General features: G+C 31.3%; 1 protein-coding gene across 1 annotated transcript; it reads right to left on the bottom strand.

The window, feature by feature from the left end:
- Positions 1-5,760: 5,760 nt before the first annotated feature.
- Positions 5,761-13,941, bottom strand: LOC123697748. Its single transcript, XM_045644288.1, has 3 exons — positions 13,884-13,941; positions 9,013-9,217; positions 5,761-6,593 (listed from the first exon to the last, which is right to left on the bottom strand). The coding sequence occupies exons 1-3, from the start codon at positions 13,884-13,886 to the stop codon at positions 6,385-6,387; spliced, it is 417 nt and encodes a 138-aa protein (XP_045500244.1). The 5' UTR covers positions 13,887-13,941; the 3' UTR covers positions 5,761-6,384.
- Positions 13,942-24,939: the final 10,998 nt, after the last annotated feature.

Below are 24,939 nucleotides of genomic sequence, written 5' to 3'. Positions count from 1 at the left end.
CGGATGTTGGCAGTATTGGCTGATCGTGTCTTCTAGTCTTTTGGTACGTTTGACATGGGATTTTAAATTCTTAATAACAGGATCCCAGGTGTTAGAAAGTTTCAAACCATCTTCTCTATTGAAATTTGGATGTTTTTTAATTTCAATAGCCTCGCGCACAAGTCTTGGAAAAAATTTATTTTCTCTGGCAAGGATTTGTGGTTGGTCAAATCTTATGAAGTGGTTGTTGTCCAGTGTGTGTTCACATACCGCAGACTTCTTGTGACGCCGATGCTTGATATCCGCAATGTGCTCCTTCAGTCGGTTAGCAATGCTTCTTTTTGTTTGGCCGATGTATGAGAGACCACAGTCACAGTCTAACTTGTACACGCCTGCATCTTGTAGAGGAATATTACTTTTAATTGGTCTCAAGAATTGGTTTATCTTCTTATGCGGCTTATATATAGTTTTAATTGAAGCTCGTCTTAGGATTCTTCCAATTCTGTCAGTAACTCCCTTCACATATGGTAGGTAGGCCGGTTGTCTTTCAACTGTGTGTGGCTTCGTTCGACTAATAGAATGAATAAATCGCGTTTAAAATCCGTTAAAAAGTCTTTAATTTCTAAATGTATAATACTCGCGTAAAATCAAACCCTAGAAAATACTAAATTCGTTATAATTGGATGTTCTAAATAAGTGTTCAATGTTTAAATGGGCTAGTTATATACATAGACGTATGTATAAATATATGCCGTGATTTATTTATTGCGGGTATTGAAAAATAGTTTATTCGTTGATTTTTTTTATATATTACAAAATTTAAAGAGTGCTGCAAATTGCTAAGTGTTTAAAAAATATGCATGTACTTAATGTAAGTTTATCGTTTTGGGGAATTTTTATAATTCTATTTGAAGATAGATGAGTTAAATAGTAACTACCCGCTATAATTTGTCTTTTTCCTTCGTATTTACTGAATATGGAGAGTAAATGGATGTTATTCGTGTTTTTAATATATTTACCTTTTATTAAACTAGTGCATAAATTCTGTGTACTTGTAGAATGAATATTAAAATTAGTATGGTTAATGCATAAATAGGGTAAATATTATAAGAACTCTATATTTGTGTGATATCTAGGGTTGCTCAATTTATAATATTTTTTCAATACTACCCTCATTTATTTAAATTTTTATTTTTTATGTTTTATATGTAATAATAGTGTAGATGTTTACAGATATGTAGATATTTGTAAAACATAAAATTTTGAACCTCTTTTTTAATGAAACTCATTTAAAAATAGCTTTATATATGCACAAAACTTTTTAAGTTATAGACGTGTGGTTGTGAAAATACATTGTTTTATACATATTTTATATATTTTTTCCTCAAAATATTCTTCTATTTTAAGATAAACCCAAGTTAAAGGTTCATTTTTACAAGGAACAGTTTGATATTAGGGCTGACATAATTCCTTATTCTATATTCAGCTGTTTTTTATTATTTTGTTATTATTAATATGTACCTCTGACTTTTTTCATGACACAACCTCATCATATCATTTTTCTTAGCTTAACCCTATGAAAGTATATTTTCTGAAAATATATTGTAAAATATATTTTTTGCTAATCATTATATTATTATTGTAATATTTTTAGTACTAATATGGTAAGATTTTGTAAACAACGTTTTTGTAGCCCAATTTGTATCTCTTTATGATTTATAGATATGTTTTACAATATGCTTTAAAACCTAGTCATTTTGTATTGTTTTAGTAAAATGATAGTTTTTTAAATACATATTTTATGTTAATTTATTTATTTTTCAATTAACTGTGTCTTATTAGGTAACGGATTGTACGAATAAGAAGGGAGGTAGTTGTAAGTATTAATAGCCAAATTTAAATACAGTAATTTTTTTAGGCCCGTTGAGTGTAAAATTTCAAGTCGCGTCATGGCAATGCCGTAAGGTGACGATTTTGCTATCTTTGAATCTTACCGAAGAAGTTTCACTTCTGACACTGTTCGTACTTCAAAATGTGTTTATTAAATAATAAGCTATTGAATACTTACAACTATCTAGGTTTAGCTTAGATTTATGGAGTAACATAGTGATCTAGAAAGCTCTAGAAAGAATGCTGGTAAGGAAAAAATGGAATTATGATTTTTTGTCATTTATTTATGAGTTTTTATATAAATATCAGGAGTCATATTAAACTTATCTAGTAGAACTATTTCCTATAAGGGTGTTTAGAATATTTTGTGTATTTGATGTGAAATATATGTTTCAATGGACGGTAAGTGACTCGAAATTTAAATGTGGGATTATTGTTAAATGTACAAGAAATAAATGTTAATGAACGTGCCAAATTTGGCTTCGTATATCTTATAAGGTAAGATTTCATAGTGTAAAAATGTATTTTACCCCACCGCCTTGTGTCTGATATAAAATATGGTGAAAATGAAAATCATTGAAACGCTATGTGAGCCATTTTTCTGGAACTAACGACACTTGCAGAATTTGTTATTACTTATTGAACATGCTGCTTAAATTTTAATTTTTAATAATACTGTCTTGATTCGGAATCCTAAGTCAGTTTATAGCTATGATGTTTTGACACATAGTACAGGGCTTGCACATTTTCATATAAGGCAAATGTCGGTTGCACTGTACTTAATTTTATTGACTGACATTTTACTTATGCGTGAAACGTCAAATTGACAACTCAGTAGGTTATAATTTAGTTTTACGAATATTATGTGTAGAATTTTATTTACCATTATATAATTTTCATACAGTTTCATTATAGTGCAAGCCTTAAATATTACGTTATATTTTGAAGAAAACATCGCGTCGCTCACAAATTCGCTAAAAATTAAATTTTTTTTTCTAACGAAAACTTATGAGAACGCGTTCATAAAAAACATTTTATTTATATTGTTTCAGCAGTATTATTCATGTATTTGTTAAAATTGTATATAACGCTATGTTACCCAAATATCATGTGTGTGTAGTATAAATACGTAGTATTTTAGATTTACTATCACCTATTCTGTAACTGTTATTCAAATAAAAAAATCTATTTTAAATATTGTATGAAATTGTATGTTAACCGTATGATAATAAACGATTAAATGTAAGTAACAGTAGTTTTCAATGGTTATTACTCGCCTAGAATATAAAGATGGTAAAAAATAAGGGGGTTTAGGGCTGATTTTTCAATCCTTGGTTAAAACATATTCCTCGAATAATCTATAAAACTACCATTTTAAAAAGGTATTCTAACTGCCCCTATTTGACAGTTTACGTGACATTTTAATATTATCGTGTAATACTTTTGGACGGATAAGTTTTATCCAAGCATTGAAGAATCGGCCCTTAATAAAACAGAAAATATAGTAACAAAAAATTTAATAACAATAAAAACAAGAACAACATTGTGAGTTTATTTAAATAGTTCTAGAGAGCGCCTGATAGTTCTGAAATACAAGATTAGCAAGAAAAATAAGTAAGAAGTGAGAAATAAAAAGGAAAAAGAAGAAATAGAAGCAGAAGGAAAGAGAAAAGAGATGAAGGAAGATAGCTCGTAATGTAAGAATAGTGATAAATGTAAGAATGTAAAGTAAGTATAAGAAGTACGTTTAAAGTTATAGAACTTATTTAAAAGTAACAGAAATAGTTAGAAAGAAGGAATGAAGATAATGTAATGGCGTAATAGAAGTAAGTTGCAAGAGTTACGTAATGATGAGTAAAAGAAATGAAAGAGAAATATGAAAATCAATAGAATGGAAAATGTAGTGGTATAGATGAAGGTAAATATAATAGTTTTTAGGTATTTGTATAAGTGGAATAAGAAGAAAATGATGAAAGTGGAAGAGTTGAAGATTAAGAAAATTTTTGGAACAGAAGATAAAGATTCATAGTTATTACATCGCATCGTAGAAAAAATATAGTGATTTTTTATAAGTAAATAGAATAGTTTATAGTTATAGTTTATAGTAATTATACGTGAATTAAGAAGAAAGTAGAAGAATGGAAGAGTAAGAAACTTTCTGTTTCATAGTTTTTTTTAGAAATAAGAAAAGTATAGTTGATGTAAAAGTAAATAGGGAAAGATATATGTAAAGAGATATTTAAATGTTAATTATTGTTGAAAAGAAAATAGATAATGACCAATGATTAGGTAGTTATATGCTGTGAAAGAATAGGCAAGAAGAGTTACATGAAGGAGAGTGAAATAAAAATATCAGTAAGAAGTTGATATGAAAAACAGTGAAAATAGGAAACTAAAATGATAAAGAAGAGATTCTGATGTATTTGAATTTAAACAAATAAACCATGAAATAAGTAGAAATTGTAAGATACGAAAGTTCGAAGGAAATAGAGAAATAATAGCATTATAATAGAAAACATCATAAAATTATTTCTGAGATGAAAAATAGAGAAGATAAGAAGAGAATAGATGTTTCTTTAATTTCTTATCAGTAAGAAAGATATTTAGATAATATAAGAAGGGTAAAATAAGGATAATGATAATTTAATTAAAAAGTCATCATCACAAAATAAGGATAAGATACTTGATAAGAATGAGATGAGATGGAAAAATAATAACAGAGTAAAATAATAGAGGAAAAGTGATAGTAAGTAGTAGATACAACAGTAGAATAATAAAGATCAAACAAGACAAAACGTAAGGATGTAAAATATAGTATTAAAGTGAAATGAATTCATTGTTAGTCTAGATGTAGATAAATGACGGAAGATTTATAGACTTGAGTGTGAAACATAAAATAAAGACATGTTACTAAGATATAGTTTGAAAAAGATAAAAAGTAGATAGTAATAGTAAAAGATAGATAAATAGAAAAGTAAAAGGTAAAGTATGAAATAGTGAAATGTGAAATCTATAGATTTAATTAGAAATGAAAAGGAATAAGAAATAATGTAAAAAGAAAAATAAAGGGAAGTAGAAATATAAATGTGGTATTTAATAAAATCAGTAGACGAAGATGGAAAATATAAAATGAAAAAACTTCAAGATTAATTGAGAGTCCTTTTGAAGTCGTTTAAAAATAAACAGTGATAGTAATGATAAGAACATAGTAGTGGAAAGAGTTTAGTTATTAAGATTTAAGTAAGATGAAGTAACGAGATATGTTTTTCATGGTATGCATGGGTTTCAAGTCATGATTTTCATGATAAAGTAGTATGGTGATTTAATAGGTAGTAGTGGGTAAGAAGGTAATGAATACTGTGAAGATGTAAATAGCAAGAAAAAATACGAGAATAAGAAAACGATGAAAGAGTAGGAAGTTTATTTCAAGGCATGATATTATATTTATGAAATTATATTGTGGAAGAATAAGTGAGAGTGATCGTATGATGAAAAAGAAACTCATATAAATGGTTAGGTTAGAATTCGTAATTGTGACGTTATAGGATATTAAGATAATAGATGTTATTATAGTAGGTAATAAAAGTAAAGGAAGAGAGATAAAAGAAAATAAATCAGTATTGAAATGAAATAAGATGGAAAAACATATTGAATGAAGTTAGATAAGTATTGAAGATATGAAAAAGTATTAAGTGAAAAAATTATATGTAGACAGAAGTTTAAAAATAGAATTTTAGAAATGATAATTTATTATTTGATGATAATAATTATTTATGTATGTTAAAGAGTAAACATAGAATAAGAGAAGCTGTGAAGAGAAGCCATAGGTTTGAAAAAAGAAATTAAAAATGAAGTTTAATAATAAAAGGTGATAAGCATGTGCTAAGCATGTGCCAATATGATAGTAAGTAAATAATAGAGCGGGTGTAATAACGTCGAAGAAATGGCAAACGATAGTAGTGTAAGAAAGATAATAAAGTAAAGGCAAAGAGATAGAAAATAAGTGGTAAGCGAAAAGAAGTTTAAAAAGATTATAGTAGGTATGCAGTGTGGTGTTAAAATTATTTTAAGTTTCGAGAATTGTGAGATAGGTAGGTGACGAATTTTGTATGTGAAAAAAGAAAATGTGTGACAGGTATACACATTACACAGTAGATACTGGTTATTACGCAACGACGTGCAATATTTATTTAAAAATGTAGTGAAATTGAAAGCAAGTGTTGATAGTGAGTAGAAGGCAGGCAAGTGTGAATAGGTAGTGAATAGAAAGAAATTCGAAAAAGAATGAACTACCAGGCGCATATCACAGTGTACTTTGTTTAAACCTAAAAATACTTCAGGAACTTTAATTTGAACTACGATAAAAATATTTCTTCTACCAAGAGTGCACAGCGGAATTAACCGTCTAAAACAAATGTGCGGTAATTCTGCTTACAAATATAAATTAATTAACAGCACTCATCACAAATCGGTCTTTGGTAACATGCCGTAGTGGCAAGATTGATTTAAATGCTTCTAATTCTTTTGTCCATTGCTGAGTGGGTAGTCAGCGTACCACCCAAAGGCTCCATTGTCTCCGGTATGTGCCCCGAAGTCTACATATTCTCCAAAGTCTGAGGGTCGTTCCGCATATTGAGATACGGCGCCGAGGGCGGCTGGACTGTTGTCTTGTGCTTGAATCCTAGCAGGTGCTTCTGGTAAGGGTGGCGGGGCAAGTGCTACGGCTGAAAAAAAAAATTAAATGTTAATGATGATGATGCTTAATGCTAAAATTTCGATGTTAGAAATTCCTTATTTCAGTATGAAGTGTCGAATAGTATGGTGCTTTATACTACATTCCGAATTCTCATACGTTTCAAATAAATTAAGTATAATAACTATCATAAAAGAGTATTTTATAAATATAAATGCTTTAGTACCTATCGTAGAGCAAAACCTATGTTTATGCGTAATATAAAATTATATATCAAAGGTAACACATATTACATAAATGTTTATTAGTCTAACGAGTCTACATTATAGATAGGTCAGTCGTGACTTGTGATATAATTATGAGAAGTTGTCAACGCAACGCGACGTAATTAAATCGAAAGTGGACACGTAATAGCACGTCCTTCTCAGCACGCTTAGTTCTCTTAACATATCTCCAACAGATATTGATTGGTTTCGTAGTTATCTACAGGAACGCCAGCAGCGTGTCCAAGTTGATAATTCTTTTTCCTCTTGGGCTGACGTTACTGCTGGTGTTCCGCAAGGCGGTGTGCTTTCTCCTCTTCTTTTTAGTTTATTTATTAATTCAATATCCCTCAACATCACTTCTCTCTATCATATGTATGCCGACGACTTTCAAATTTATTGTCACACTTCGTTTGAAGACCTGCCGAATGCTATTGCTAAGTTGAACGACGACGTATCCACTATTGTTGATTGGAGTTTTAGCCACGGCCTAAACGTAAACCCAAAAAAGACGCAAAGTATAATATGCGGTACGAAATACTTTGTTTCCAAAATAGACTTTTCTACTTTGCCTAGGGTAATAGTTGATGGGATTGCTATACCGTATAGTTCCGAAATTAAGTGTCTGGGCATTTGGATTGATTCGTGTCTATCTTGGAATCACCAAATAAAGGAGGTTCGTAGAAAGGTTTTTGCTGCTGCGGGTTCGCTCCGTCGCTTACGCAATTTTCTGCCGATACCGACTAAGATTGCGCTCGTCCAAACACTCCTCTTACCTATCATAGATTATGCTGATGCGTGCTATCCTGACCTCTACGAATACCACCTAGACTGCCTTGAGCGCCTTCAGAATTTCTGCATAAGATTTGTGTTTGGCTTGCGCAAATACGATCACGTCTCCGAGTTTCGCGCTAAGCTCAAATGGCTTCCCATCCGTCTTCGCCGAAATACTCATATCCTTCACCTCCTGTACTGTGTTCTGTTCGATCCGAGAACTCCGCGATACTTAAAAGAGAGATTTGAGTTCCTTGTGTCTAACGTCAACCCGCCGCGTTCCTCTAATAAACATCGTCTAGCAATGCCGCCGCATGTCAATCATGTTTACAACTCCTCGTTTACTGTGCGTGCCATTAGACTTTGGAATGCTTTACCCTTAGACATAAGAGCAGCTCAATCTCTATCTACGTTCAAAAACTTACTGAAGCAATTTTATTTATCCAATTAGTCGGTAATTCATTATTTATTTTATTAGTTAATTGTGTCGGTGTGCGTTTCCTATTTTATGTATGTGTATTTATTTACCTATATATATTATATGTATGTTTATTTTCATATTGTAATATATATGTCTGTATCTATCTATATAGTGATTATATTATGTATGTATATATGTGTATGTTTATGTATATTTGTATGCTTTATATAAATATCTATTTATGTATAGTTTTTTATTTAATTATTTATTTTTTATTTTTTCTGTTTTTAGTGCACTTTGCCCTATTTTTATTACTTTTGCACTGCGTCTCCTTGTCCACCAGGTTGTCTGGAAGAGATCGCTGTCTGAGCGATAAGACCGCCTGTTGTGCTCTTTTACTAACTTATGTTCTGTGTCTTTACTTGTACTTTTCTCTGTGGTGCACAATAAAGTATTTTTTGTTTGTTTGTTTGTTTGTAATAGTGCCAATAGGGAACTGCAACCTTCATTTACATAACAAAGATCAGATATGGACAATAGATGAAAGTTCTGAATGTTATCGAGCGGAAAACGAGTTACGTCTCGGTACTCTGCTAGAAAGTAATCCTTTGTAGTTTGTATAGAGTACTTTCACTTAGTCCCGTGGTAATGGTTAAGTATAGTTTTGCAATCGAGTATTGTTTGATGTAATCCTTTGCACGTGTGAATGTTTGATGATGGTGGTGTTCGGATATTAAGTGGTTAACATTATGCAAAACATTGTTTGTATTATGTATACGGGTGATGGTTTTGCGATGTTAAATACAATATTGTTCCAAACGTCATATTAGCGTTCAAGGGTAATATAGCGGATACATTGTTACATCAAATCTTCTACATCTTTTCAGTGCCTAAGCAAACGGACTATTGATTTGAAGAGTACGGAAAAAGGCTTTTGAAAAATACCGAATTAATACCTATTTACAACCACAAAAAATAAATAAATGACTTACTAGGCTGGTTGTATTGCTCCAAGGGTATTGGTTGATAGTCATCATTGTATAGAGCCTGTGGCAGTGGGGGCTCCAAAGTCTGTCTGGGGACCCGCCTCGCCCGCAGCGCTGTTAGGTCAACGAAGGCTATTTGATCTGCTGGCACTGCTATGTATGAAGGCAGGGCTGATGCTGCCCCCAATATTGCCATGGTGATTAGTAAATGCTGTAAGGAAATTGTTGTTTTATTTATTTTGCTCTCTAGGTACACCAGTAGATTATAGAAAAAAATTCATCATTTAGTTAAATACCGTGTCAATAACTAGGTTTTAATGCTGTCTTCCATATCACTAATTCTTGACGATTGACGAATTTCGTTTTACTTGGGTATTAATTCATAAGTACCTAATATATTTATTATACCATGGATGTAATTGCAAAATTATTTGCAATTACATAGTTGCAATCTCATTGCGCTAAGTTAAAGCTTGAAAGCTACAGAACTTTTTTTTAAAATGGTTTCTATTTATTTCAATGTGCACTGGTATACCGTCTGTATATCCGGCCTTATTCTCTATAATGGTAATATTAACGTATCAATATTTAATAATCACGATTCATTCCTAGGTAGTAGATAAGGTGGCTACATTCAACATTCGTATTCTAAGGTATTCTTTATGGCAAAACCGTGCTCTATCGCTTTGCTATCTAGTAGTAGTAGCTTCTCTGAAACTCGGTAGTATTTGAGAAAATTTTATTGCCTAAGTCATAATTTAGGACTCGATAATAGGTATTCTAGTGTACCTAAAACTGGTTAATGATAACAAGTTGTTTCATTGTATAGTTACATTTTGAAATACAGGTTACAAAAACATTTTTGTTAGGTATCGTGGTTTAGCGGTTTAATATTTGAATGTTGGTACTTGTGGTATGTACTAACAAATTACAAAATTTTACTTAGTGAATACTACGTTCTTTTCACTTGACACTATGGTCTGTAATGCTCACAGAATGCTCAGCTATTTCTGATTTTAAAACAACAACTGAATTTTTGGAATTTGCTTTTCTGCAGGAATTTACTTGTAACAAAATCAAATCCGCATGTTTACAAATGCATTGCACATTTCCTTGAGAAAATCCACTAAAGTATGTCAAATCGAGTTAAGATGTAGTAAGTCTCGTCACGGACGGTGCGCTTGCGCAAGCCGTAATTGGAGCTCGCCTGCAAGCTGACCGCGGATATATTGTTACCCGCCTTCTCACAGATAACTTACATTGTGTTTATAGTCACGCTAAACGTTGAATTATGAAATGTGTTCATACTGGGAGCGAGGCAAATGATAAGAAGCACGTCTTTAGTTGTATGTATTGAAAATCACGTATTATTTTGAACACGACATTTAAGATGAAATACTAAATACATTTTGTATTGTGCGTTGGCTAGTTTTTAAAATATAGAGTGAAGTATATTGTTTTATAAAAATAATGATTTGTAAATATATTCTTTGTACAACAAGTTATTACTTTCTGACAAGTGTGGGTTGATACTTAGAATGTATATTTAGTTATGTAATTAAAATAAATAAATGTAGGTGAGAACATTAACTGAGTCCGACTCCTACACAGCCCTTTAACGCCTACATTATTGTATAGAATATTATGAAAAACAACTTTCCAAATGTAACGGATATAACTTTATGAGTACCCGAACATAGTTTAATGTAAAATCAATCATACGATTGTCATGTTTTATTGGGAAAATTTCTTGAAATAGCAATGCTCAATATTATTTATTAAAAGTTAAAAGCTTTTAAAACGAGTAACAAGTAAGTACTTACTAGTACTAGTAGTTTGTTTAGTAGAAACCATATTATGTACTTGCTCTGTGGTAGAAACTATAAAGTGAATTAGACTAGTAACCATACTAAAATTTAAATATTGCACCTCGTAAAAACTCTTGAATTATAAGTGGATTGCGAAAGCAATTACACGTTGTAATTGAAATTTACGACACACAGGAAAAATATCCTGACTATAAAAAATATTAAAGTTCTTATGAACTCAAGTGGCAAAATAAATAAGTAAAAGTGACATAGTGGAGCCTTGATTTTAATGTAACGACCAAAATAGGTATATGTCTTTGTTTTCTCAAAGTAAGCGGCATTGTACCTTTCACCCTGGTTTGCCCGTTGAAGGCTAACAGGCTTGGGCGTAGCCTGATCTTTGATACCTAGTTATTACTTCCTATACTTAATTGTCCATTGGACAATGTTATTTGTAGGTCCTTTTTATATGGGCAGGAGGGAAAAAACTTAAAGGGCAAACTAACACATGGCGCGTATTTACTTACCTACATGAATTTATATACCTAGTAATACGAATTTATCGTATACTTTTTTATTTTTTCCTTTATAAACAATCGGTCGCTATTTATGTCGAATTTAATATGCATGATATTGGTTAATAAATTAGTTACCTAAAGTCGTCAGAATTTATTATTCATCCTTTTTTATATTTTAATACATTAATTGTTAATTATCTATTGTTCAGTTATTTTATCAAAACCTTGGTCTATACCTGACCACATAAACTTCGATTACTTCGTGTATATTTAAAACCTTTAACCTACTCTTACATTACATAGAGACAGGAAAATATGAAAATCGGTCGTGAATAGCGACATAGCTGGTAACTACTTGCTTTCATATCAAGTAACCTTTACAATCAACTTTACTTGTTTATGTTGATATCCAAAGTGAAATCAAGAGCGGTTTCACTAATATTAGGTACACAATTGTGATCTAGTACGCTTATCAAACGATCGACCTCAGTACATTTCACTTTCTAAATGTGCATTGTAAGTCTGTTCGCGTACAAAACGAATAAAAAAATTAACCATGAAGTAACGTTTTGGCGCCAAATTGTTCGCGCGATATCAGTTACGTAAATGTCACTTTTACTGCACGGCAATTGAAAGTGTCTTTTTAACTACTTACCACAGATAATGAAACGTGATATAATAATTGACACGCCTTAGATAAACAGAAATTGTTAATTGCTTCCGTTTCGGAAGTGTTATTGGCTATAATTATTGTTTAAGTGACGACATATCGATATCTAGCGGGCTTTACCGGGTCGAAATTTTCTTTTTTATTTATTTATATAGGTAGTTGCTTAGATAGTTAAAATAATTTTACGATAGCGAACTTATAAAGATTTATCTAATTTAGTACATTCGTTTGGAAATTAGACGTGTACAAACAATATACAACCGAAAAAATGAAGTCGTTTCGAAAATTGAACTCGTTTTTGTAGCCGCTATTATTGAATAGCGTTTCATTGAAATTTCAATACACAAGTCAGTTAAAATTTGTTTAATTTTACACTAACTTAAATTTCAAAGTGGTATTAATTGTTTAGCAATAAGTTTCTAATAACCTCGACCAAAAGAGTACAAGGGCCTTTAAATTGTTTACGATCGATAATCAGTAATTAGGGTTAATTTCACGCAATCACTTATTGAGGTTAATGTTGCATAGTAAAAAGAAATTATTTCGACTCGAAAGTAATTTCAACAGAATAATTTCAGGTTTGGAAGATTCAATTTTCGACTTTCATATCGACTAAGCTGACTGCATTTTTATTCAAAACTAAAATATCACTAAAATATGATAATAAACTAATTGATAAAAATATACTTATTAGTATAGTTTACAAATAAGTATTTAGTATAGTACTGTTTACTTAGTTATGATTTATATTTTATTACTAGCTTCCGCCCGCGACTCCGTCCGCGCGGATGTCGGTCTTTGCGTGGATGGTTTATTTCTCCATTTTGAGTAACTCGGACAATGACATCTTATAAATATCTATTGGACCCAAATACGGCTAGGTCTATAATAATACGCAACGTGTGTTCGCGGTACCTACTACAGAACAACGTCTATGGATAACTGAAAAATTGAGATTAATTTTTTTTCTACGTATTTTTCCAGGATAAAAAGTATCCTATTTTACGCCCAGGATAATAAGGTATAATTATACCAAGTTTCATCGAAATCGAACCGGTAGTTTTCACGTGATGTCTTCACATACAGACAGACAGACAGACAGACAGACAGACAGACAGACAAAAATTTTTTTAATCACATATTTTGGTTTGGTATCGAATATCGATCCAGTAACACCCCCTGCTAGTTATTTTTTCAATATTTTCAATGTACAGAATTGACCCTTCTACAGATTTATTATATGTATAAATGTAATAAGGTATATTTTTTGGTTAAACGTGCAGTTATAGTAATTTGTAGAGCTTATTATATTTTTTTGCTCTAAGTTCTGTGAAAATTCATTTAGATATTTTCAAATAATATTTTCACTAAAACCCTCAATTATATTTGAAAGAAATATATTTTTAACAAAACTATTGAACATTATATAAAAATTTATGAAATATTGCGACCTTGTTTGTTTTTAGAATTCACGCTCTATAAATGTAGAGTTTGTTAGATTCATAAACTTGTAATAATTATATTATTATTGCATGATATTAGTTGTTTCAATGTCATAATAAAATGTAGATTAAAAATAATAATTAAAATATTTAAAACGATAAGTTTAATTAACGTTTTCTAAAAAAAGTAATTTCATAACTTTGTTTGTTTTTTTTATTTGCAATATTATAATATCGTTACACGTACATTAATTGTTAATTTAAGATACATATTAAAGTAAAACGAACCAGAAGACAAGAAAGACCCATAGTAGGTATACAGTATACACCATAGAATTAGTCAAGATACATACATGGAAGAAAGACTTAAACTAAGAATAGAAGAGAAGAAACAGAACAGAAAGACACCACAACACTTGATATAATAACACAAACTGACCATTATGCAGCAACGCTAGCGCGGTCTCGGCTCGACTGAACCGGCGCTGTTCAATTCAATCTTATATCAACCTCTGTACCAAGTTTCACTTTCTCTCCCAGTCAAACATGATCTACTTTTAACTTACCTTTATTAGTGCAGTACTACCCTGGGTCTGTATCGAATTTTGTGTTTGGTACTAATTTTGTGACGTCTCTGAGTTAGTCAATTATTAAAAAAAAAGAATTTGTAAATATAATATCCTTAATTAAATTCTTTATGATATGGAAGGAAATTGTTGGAAAAAATTAAAAAATATATGATTTTTAAATAGAAATCGGAAAGACTATTTATGGAGTATAATATCATAGTTGGTAACCTACTTCCTATTTCTACTGCATGATGTTGTAAACGCGCTAAGTTTATGGAATAGGTTACACCTGGTAACTGGTTATTAATCAATTTATCTGATGAATGCTTTGAGTTTTGACGTATAGTAATTGGAAATCCTGATTCCCTATTACGTTATGGAACAATAAGTTAAGTCGAATAACCTTACTACTCAACTTTAAATTAGATAATACAAAAATAAAAGATAAATAAAATTAAGAAGAAAGAGTAGATATCATGTTCCAAAAACGTAGACCAAGTCAATGGTATCGGCTAGTACTTATGATCAATGCACATTATCTGTGAAAATCAATGGGCCTTGTAACGGAGGAGTGGCGCTTTCTACTAGCCTTAAACTGTTGTATATAATCTAATATATAAAAATCAATGCCACTTTTCGTTGTAATTCCATAACTCGAGAACGGCTGAACCGATTTCGATAATTCTTTTTTTATTATATTCCTTGAAGTACGAGGATGGTTCTTATGTAGAGAAAACGTTAATATGTACCACGGGCGAAGCCGGGGCGGACCGCTAGTTTAAAATAATTTTCCTGTGCATTCTCTAATATATCGTAATAAATAGGTAATTTTCCGAATAATTTTCATAATTCATAATGACTATTTTCCGATTAACAAATAATAAAAATATTACAAGGATAATGTTCATGTAATTTATTTTTTTATTATTCAACGTAAGTAGGTAGATAATCCATACTAATATTATAAAATCGAAAGTAACTCTGTCTGTCTGTCTGTTACTCAATCACGCCTTAACTACTGAACCAATTTGCATGAAATTTGGTATAGAGATATTTTGATACCCGAGAAAGGACATAGGCTACTTTTTACCCCGGGACATTTTTTTATCACGGAAATCCTACGGGAAAGGGAATTATGCGGATTTTACTTTGACTGCGCGGGCGAAGCCGCGGGCGGAAAGCTAGTATCTATATATTCTAAATTTATTCCTCGTACTTGTTGAACACATACCAACAATATTATGTGAATTATCAAATATATTTAACTACTATGTTTATGATTTTTTTATACCTAAGTTAGGTACTACTTAATTACTTACTGATATTCTTGTTCGAGCTGAAAACATTTTTCGCTAACTAATTATCAATTAATATTTAATATACCTACATAACTACGTTTTTTTGAAAATATTTACAACTAGATTTCCGCCCGCGGCTTCGCCCGCGTTTGCAAAGGAAAACCCGCATAGTTCCCGTTCCCGTGGGATTTCCGGGATAAAAACTATCCTATGTGTTAATCCAAGTTACCCTCTATATGTGTGCTAAATTTCATTGTAATCGGTTCAGTAGTTTTTACGTGAAAGAGTAACAAACATCCACACATCCATACATCCATACAAACTTTTGCCTTTATAATATATATTAGATTGGAACCGTTATATAATATTACTTGAATACTTTATGTTGTTACCTACATAATTTACATGTTATGATAATAACCTACACAAATTATATAGAGTTGTTCACTTTTTATTTCTAATAACAATTCCATAATAAATTACAAGTCAATAAAATGATAATATATAATTACTGTTCATGTAACGTACTTAAAGAATAGAAAAACGGCATCTAGAACTTAAGTTAGTAAGTGTGTACCTACTTGTATTATGTTGAAACTTGTGAAACGGAACCTGCAAGGTGTCCCTCGACCTTGACAGTAAGTATCAAACAGAGACCAATCTATAAGTAGAGAATAATGTACATAATAATAATATGTATATTTATTTGTGAGAACAAATAGGTAGATACTCGTTTTATTAGAAATATATAAATAATTTTATTTCATCCCATTCATCAACTAACACGGTTAACTTAAATTTAATTTAGAAAGAAGAATTTAAATTTAATTAAGTCTAAGACTCAATATAAATACGCATACTTAACGGAAATTAAATATAAAAACAAAAAAAAAACAACTTCGAATTATTACTTCAATAACCGATGCCAAAGATTAAATAAATTATTTGTAATCATTGGTCAATACTCAATTCATAAATAAAATACATTCATCTTTAATTTAGCGGTAATTACTTATTTAATATTAAAATTCAGCTCATAAATCACTTCACAGCCTACAATATTACCTCCGAGGTCAGTTAATTTCATGTGACATTCACTTTTGTTGAACTTTTATACGAAACAAGATATGATCATAAAATATGTTCATCGGATCCTAATATGGGGATAAGAATGGTAACATAATATATTAAAACAATGCATTATGTATAAAATATGTTGAATTTAACCTTAGAGTTCAACATCATTTTATTAAAATTAATCTTGAAAGCTTTTGACAGTTAGAAATATTTTACTGACTCTACGTTTCTCCTATGCTAACATAAATGCCAAATAAGGCTGGATAGGATGTTATACTAGGAAAAAACTATCTCAGTACATAAATTTGAAAAGACGTTTAGAAAGCATGTTTTAATAATTTAGTTATGTAATATTTTTTTTATTGTAAGATAATATTATTATAAAGTTCACTACTTCCTAGACTCTAGGACCTAGAGGCTAGAGTGAGAACTAATTCATTCGACAGAATGCCTTTGTTGTACTGAACCTTTTTTGCGTATTTTATTGCCTTATTGGGTATCGAGTCAAGGAGTTGTTGTTAATTACACTTAATAATTATTTATGTATTCGAATATATTATGATTTATGAATATACCTATTAGGATTTTTCTTTTAATAATCTTAATATTTTTATTAACACTTCTATATTAGATACTTATTCCACATTCAAACAAATTGAAACAATATTAAAAGAAAAAATAAACCATAATTTAAACGTATAAAATATCTTTTGCTTCCTGTAATCATCATAAAACCTGTATTTGACCTATTTTGATTTTAAAGGTTAAATTAAGTCTTTATATATTTATTGGAAAAGGTAGTGGGTTCTGTAGAGTGTAAATAATCTGCTAACCTTTTCAAATTGACATCGACTTCAAAATGTATTGTTTGAATTTCCTGTCGCATAAAGCGCGTCACACACGGTCTTCACCGTACTATAATATTTTATGTTAAGATTCTCTAATATAAAACGTTATAGTATCTTAAGGTATCCGGTATCAGCGTTCTGACCATCATTTTTCTTTTTGTCATTGCTTACTAAGACCCCTGTAGAACCGCCATCCTGTTACAAGCGACCCACAAAATTTCAGGGCATTTGTAATGCTTAAAGCTTTTAAGTTCTTCATATTAATATAGCCATTCATATCAGAATACAATATTTAAAATAAATATTGCTCGAGCTGATAATTTTTATTATTGCCCTCTTTGTAATTTACGATTATCTTTATCCTGTTTTAATAAACGAGTTGCTTTTAAATTACCTACACTGACCTGAATTAAATGTCACAATCTTACACCATCTGCATCGATACAAAGAACAATAATTCGTGATGATAAATGAATTTAAATGTTATTATTAATCTCGTAAGACATTCTTAGATCAACAAGTAAGTACTATGTCTGTTCCTATGTATGCTTTGATCTTTAAAATTGATTTTAACGGATACCGACGCGATTTTCTCAAAGGATTAAGTGGTTCTCGAGGAAGGTCGTGTATGATACCTAAGTCAGAAGTGTTATGGGACAAACCGGACAAAGCCGCAGGTGGAAAGCTAGTACTGTTTATTATTGAGCGATGTTAAATAACCTATTATATTAATCTGTGGTACGGGATAGGTAAATAAAGTTTCAATTTTTAAAGTTATTTTTTTTTTATTGACGGATACTTTATAAGAAAACAGATTTCCTGTCTACCGTTTAACGATGCACTACTAATTCTACTCAAATACATGGATAATCTGAGAAAAATATACATAATTACCTCTTGGTCTATACTTGTTGAAATATGTTCACGACATGCGACTCGCTCATTTGTAAAACTATCCATCCGTTGTAGGTATTTGTTTCAAGGATCTTGGCTAGAACACATTGCACGTGCTGTCATGTAATTAAGTCTTAATTAGGTACATATCTACCTGTTGTATAGCGTGTTCAATTTCTACGCTCGGAAATGCTATTCAAAGTCGAACATAATAAGTATACCGATATTTTGGTCATTGGTGCAAAATTGTTATTTTTTTTGTGTCATTATAATTTGTAACTAGATATATGATGACAGTTTAAAATAATATAATCAATATTCAACTTACAAACAATCTATGAGAAACAAATAAAATCTATAACGTTGAAATATTCGCTATTTTCGACGAATCAGGCTTTTGGACGACTCTTATAAGTTACAATACATTTTTTCAAGGTAAGGTATGGATGTTATGCATAAGGATATGCGACATATAACAATCAAAGTCAAGGAAAATGTAATTATATATATAGAAAATATAGAGACATCGTGATTAATTTTACTTGAATATAAAAGACATCAACGCATCTCTAGTAGTGATAATACTCTTAAAACAATCGAATCGTTTTATAATTCAACAGCAAGCACATTTTTATTGCGCCCTTAATATGTAGTTAAAATGTCTGTAGAAACTTAGGTCGAAAAAGCAGGATGGAAATGGAGTGGTAGATTTGATAAATATCCATTTAAATTTTTTTAACAGAGCGTATCCTAAATAGTGCCTACGATCTTATATGTTATAATAGCAAGTTCACTCTAACAATGTAATTACGAACACTGTATTTACATGTGAAAAGTGTTAAAGAGTAGTCAACTGGTTTTCCTGAAAATTGGCTAAGAATTTTTTTCCGTTCCTAAGAGCAAGTGAACCTCTTTATAATAGTATAAGTTATTTCCATTTTGTATTCATTATTTTTATTTTATTATCCCATATCATAATAATAATTACTCAACAAAGGTAAGGTCGCACGAGGTAGAGTTGAAATCCAAACAATAAAATTTTATAAACTCTGAGAATTTTACTATAATTATATTTTACAATGTTGAAATAAAAACGTAACTCAGAAAATGTATGTCGTGGGTCCGAGGATGGGAACCATAAAGTCTATATTATGTATTTGGGCAAGAGACCTAATTTTAAATTGGAAGTAAAATAATTAAACTTGAGGAGATAATTAGACGTACATGAAATTTGTACATAAATATTTTTTGTACACCTTGAGTTTTCATCAAACTGAAAACTTTTACTTTACAGAGTACATTCAGTTATCAGTCATATTTTTCTCCAGGTCCACGAATGTGCTTAAATCAATTTTATTTCTTAAAAAAAAACTAGGATACTATTCCGTCAAGTATGACATCTACTATATAAAAAAACCTTTGTAATTTATATTTAACGTACCCATCTGAGCGGAGTAAAGTCAGTAAGACAAAAGAATAACTTCGTAAGCGCCGAATCTATCTACCAATTATATAATCTCAACAATTATCTCTTACGTCATTTTTGTTATGCCTATTTTCCCATAAATTTTGTGGGTCGATTGTGTTAATTATAACGGTTAATTGCCCAATTTCATTAATAGGTAGCTACAATAAGTGCTTTTGGCAACGAAATTCACTAGTTCGTACTCGTTAAGCTTTCGTAAGCTTCACTGCGTATTAAGTATACTTCTGAAAGCACGATGAATACAGATCCAGTTTAGTGCTTGTGAAAGTCTAAATATTGCTCGCTTTGGTAATACTCAGTAGGTAGGTATTAACTCGCAATTCACTTAGGGATTACTAGGTTTCTGTATTGCTGGAAAGTAGGTGTGTAAAGAAAGCAACTTAAAATCAACTTGCATTAGAGCAATTTGTAAATGAATACCAAATGTCACATTGTTTTTAGTACGTTAGTGCTTCAAGCTTTTGTTTGTGACTACATCCCTACATTGTATAATACAAAGTCGCTTTCTCTGTTCCATGTCCCTTTGTATGCTTAAATCCTTAAAACTACGCAACGGATTTTGATGCGGTTTTTTAAATAGATAAAGTGATTCAAAAGGAACGTTTTTGTATATGATTTATTAGGTAGATAGATAACACTTTATTGCACACAAAAACAAAATTTACAGAAACGATATTATTATAATAAATGTACAATTTGGCGGCCTTATCGCTTAAAAGCGATTTCTTCCAGGCAACCTTGGGATATAGGAAAAATAAATCAGTAAAAAGGTAGATAGTGCATAAATACATACATATACAAGAAACTGTAATTATACATAGATAGATAACTTAAGAATCAAATAATATTATACAAAAACAAAGGAGAAATGAGCAGTATAGGAATACAAATATTAGAAGAGAGGAAAATAAATTTACATAAATAGAATATAACTAAATCAGCAAAGAACATAGACAAACAGCATTAAAGAGATAGATAGGTTTTAGACAAAGCGGACGAAGCCGCGGGTGGTAACGGTAAGCTAGTTATAATATACATTCAATGTCACATAGAACTTCACCTACTAACTTAAACATAATGCAGTGTGTCCACTGCGAGCTTAAATAAAAATAAATGATCTTTTGATATGATATGAAAATCGTCAACATCTGGCATTCGCATTACATATAATAAACTTTTGTCAAGTACCTATGTTTAAGCGATTGCATGAAGTTCTATTTTTACAGTACATTGTTAAGTATAGCAAAATAATGTCTATTAGACTATTTCTGAAATGTTTTGACAATTATTGTACTACAGAGTGTTTTAATTTTAGTTGATAACTTTCACGGATCGGCAGTCGAGCAGTTCAAATCTGCAGTAGAGAGCAGCAGCCACCGTAACGTCTTTGCGAAACAATTGTTTACGGAAACAAATGATTAGCTATCTCATGCTTATTTACTGTTACTTTCGTATTTCATGCTTGAATTTTTGAAAAGACTAAAAAATTAATCGGCTCGGCATTATTCAACTTTAAATGGCTTTTACTGTATAAAAGTGCATTTGGTAGCTATGACGAATTTATTGGTATTTAACGAACTATACCTACTTATGTAACGAACGCTATAGTAAATTTATGCACACATAAATTGCAAAGTTTGTTTGTTTGTTTGAACGCGCTAATCTCAAGAACTAGGTAGGTACATAGTATTGTCATTGACACTGGTCCGATTTGAAAAATTCTTTCGGTGTTAGATAGTCCATTCATTGAGGAACGCTTATAGGCTATCCTACTCATATTATAAATGCGAAAGTTTTTATGGATGTATGGATGTTTGTTACTCTTTCACGTAAAAACTACTGAACCGATTACAATGAAATTTAGCACACATATAGAGGGTAACTTGGATTAACATATAGGATAGTTTTTATCCCGGAAATCCCACGGGAACGGGAACTATGCGGGTTTTCCTTTGCAAACGCGGGCGGAAATCTAGTATTATATCATCACGATAAAACCAACAGGAGCAGAGCCACGCGTTTGATACCGCGGAGCGCAGTTAGTCTATCTATACTAATAGTTGTTTTGTTTGTTTGTTTGAACGCGCTAATCTCAGGAACTACTGGTCCGATTTGAAAAATTCTTTCGGTGTTAGATAGCCCATTTATCGAGGAAGGTTATTAGCCTTATACATATATCATCACCGTAAGACCGGAGCAATGCGGGTGAAACCACGGAGCAAAGCTAGTTAAAAATATAAATTTTTAGGGAGAGAAAATTTGTTTTCATTCCACTCTCAATTCAGCCGGGCACATGATGAATTTGATACTTTATTGTGGTACTCTGGGACACTGATCACACACTTTGTAAAGTGTTTTATTTTTTTTAACAGTGTCTCGCTCAATAAACTTTTTTTTCTATATACGTTTAAAATAAATGAGGTACCTAATATGAACTTATAAGTAGTTTTATTTCCTGCCACCATACGATCGAGAGTTTGATCAAAATTAATAACTCAGCCCCCGGAATCACAGACACAATAGAAAATCTATTGTGTCGTGGACTGATCGGGCCGCTCAAGTAGAAAAAGGAGGACGAAATAATACAAAATAGTTTTTAAGAACTTATTTATTATGTCAAACACATAGAAAATATTCCACATAGACTATTCGAGTTTAAACATCTTAAAAACAATAGTATGTTTAAAATAAGTTTTGTATAAATGTAAGTATCCTTAGAATATTTAAAAAGGGCATTCGTTTTTGCGCAAATGTGTGTTTTATGTTTCATATTTTATAACAGAAAAATACTTTTTTTGCAACACTTACGTGAATATTGTATCAAAATTACGTATATTTTATTTGAATTTACAGTTTCGTATTTAAATTAGAATTTCCAAAAAATAATTAACCAATTCTTTGCTTATATAATTCGGAATCGAATATATTCAAAAATACTATAATTGTACTTTAGTATTATGCTAAAGCAGATCATTTACAACCATTTACTAAGTACATTTAATATAAAACATACATTTTACAACGATAACATCAACAATATTACAAAAAAATGTACGCAAATAAAACAAAGAAGGATAAATAACTACTTGTATCTAATATACAAATTGTTAGCACCATAATTGTTTTTTTTACACATACATCTACCTACTTTATTAGAAAAACAAAATGCTGTCGAACGTTACGACTACTGAACAGATAAAAAATAAAAATGACAGTTAAAAGGGCGCTAAACTAACAACTACAGACTATACATATTATAATCGGCAATCACAGATAAATTAGGACCTACGCTATTGTACACATCATAATACGCACATTTTTTTTTAATTATGTTATTTACAATTAACATTTCTAAGGTGGGTTAGTATTGAAAAATATTTTTTTCAATGAATATTTAAGTAGAAAGTACAAATAAAATAAGTTTTATTTTACGCAATATTAAGAAAATAGTAGAAAATGAAGCACCAGGTTTTGTATTACAGAAATAGAAAGTTAAATTACGCAACTATTATTATTTAAGTTTCACTATATTCGCACCATCTTATACAATAAGTTCTAAGTATTCAATGCAATTTCGTTACATTGCAATAAATAAATAAATGTATCTTTTATATTTTGTACAAACACATTCACTTTTATGTCGCGAATTAGTGTTTCGATTGGTTTTTCTTCAACATTTTTACTTATGTATTTTTCAAAAAATCTTTTTCTAATTCCTTTTGAAAGAAGAAACCATATTATCTTTCAGGGTTACCCTTACGGTTGCATCAGATCATTTAATATGACATTAAAATACAATTTTTAGTAAATTAGTGTGCGTTTTTTCTAAATGTACGAGTCTGCACTAGACCACTTACCTCTACCAGTCTTCTATTCTTTCTGGTTTAGTTCAAGAATGACGCCATTATAAATTCCTCGCCTTTTACAGAAGTAACACTATTTTGACAGTTTTTTTTAACGGTTGGTTAAATACTATAGTTTTTTATAAAAATCAATCATAAAATTTAAATTAAGGGCGTTCTCATAGCCTCACAAATACACATAAGTTTAAAAAAATTTAATTTTAAAGATTATATTATGTATTTCTTCTTATAGTAAGAGCCAATCATATAATTTAAGTACAGTAGGTACTCCAAATTAATAATGCACATATTACAATCTTCGCTAATTGTCGTATTCCCAAAATGTATTTCATTTGACTAAACAAATTTTACTAAATTATGCATGAAGAAAATGCATTTAATCACTCTATATACATATCGTCTTCGGAAGCTCCGGGAATAGGACAGTTAGGGTCAACTCACACCAAAAGAGCGGCGAAGCGCGGCGAAGCGCAGCGCAGCGCGGAGCCGCGACTTCTCGAGCATTCCAGCGACTTCTCGAGCATTCCAGCGACTTCTCGAGCATTCCAGCGACTTCTCGAGCAGTCGCGGGAATCCGCGCGCCTTCCCGCGATGAATTCACGGGTCGCTCATTGCGCAGTTCGAATGCTCGCGCGCACCGACGCGTGCGGGGAGCGGGCGCGAGGGGCGGGATATTGCCAGCGGCCGCTCGCGAATGCTCGAGCATTCTCGGGAATTCCCGCGACTTCTCGCGCAGTCGCACGGCTCCGTTAATGGAATTCCACGGAATTCCAGCGGCGCCGCGGGCATCCGCGCGACTCGTTCGAGCTTGTCATGCGATAATAAGTATTATAGTAATGAAGATAAAGTTAAAATTCATATGACACGGAAACTGCGCTCCGCTTCGCCGCGCTTCGACGCTCTTTTGGTGTGAGTTGACCCTTACCGAACTGTGACGAAGATTTCTATGCGCATTATCACTTTTGGAGAACTGTAAAGGGCGTTCTTATAGCCTCACAAGTATATGTCGTGGTCATATCGTAGATTTGATCATTTCATGATATGAGTGGCCATTTCACGAAATGGTCGCATATCGTGAAATGGCCAACATAGTTTGATCAGATCGTTAAATCGTCAACGTTTCACGATTTGGTCATCCACATTTGGCCAGATCGTATAAAATATAAAGAGTCCATAAAATATTAAAAAATTTCAGAATAACTATATTCTAAAAACTTGTTTAATGTCATTTAAGTTAGTGCCGCGGCAGCGGCCGGCGAATGCCAGAAGCGAATCGTTTTTGCAATAGAAAACAGTTAGGTCAGGTTAGACTTTGATAAACAACGCACGAGCCGAGCGAGCAAAGCGAGCGTGCCGCGGCAGCGGCCAGCGAGTGCCAGAAGCGAATCGCTTTTTAAAAAACAAACAATTATAATAATATAGTAGTAGTTTCTTAAATTATTTTATTTAAGTCGCATTTT

This window comes from Colias croceus, chromosome 15, assembly GCF_905220415.1.
Source record: "Colias croceus chromosome 15, ilColCroc2.1".
NCBI lineage: Eukaryota > Metazoa > Arthropoda > Insecta > Lepidoptera > Pieridae > Colias > Colias croceus.
The sequence above is the reverse complement of the archived record's forward strand: the minus strand, read 5'-3'. Positions and strand labels throughout refer to the sequence as shown.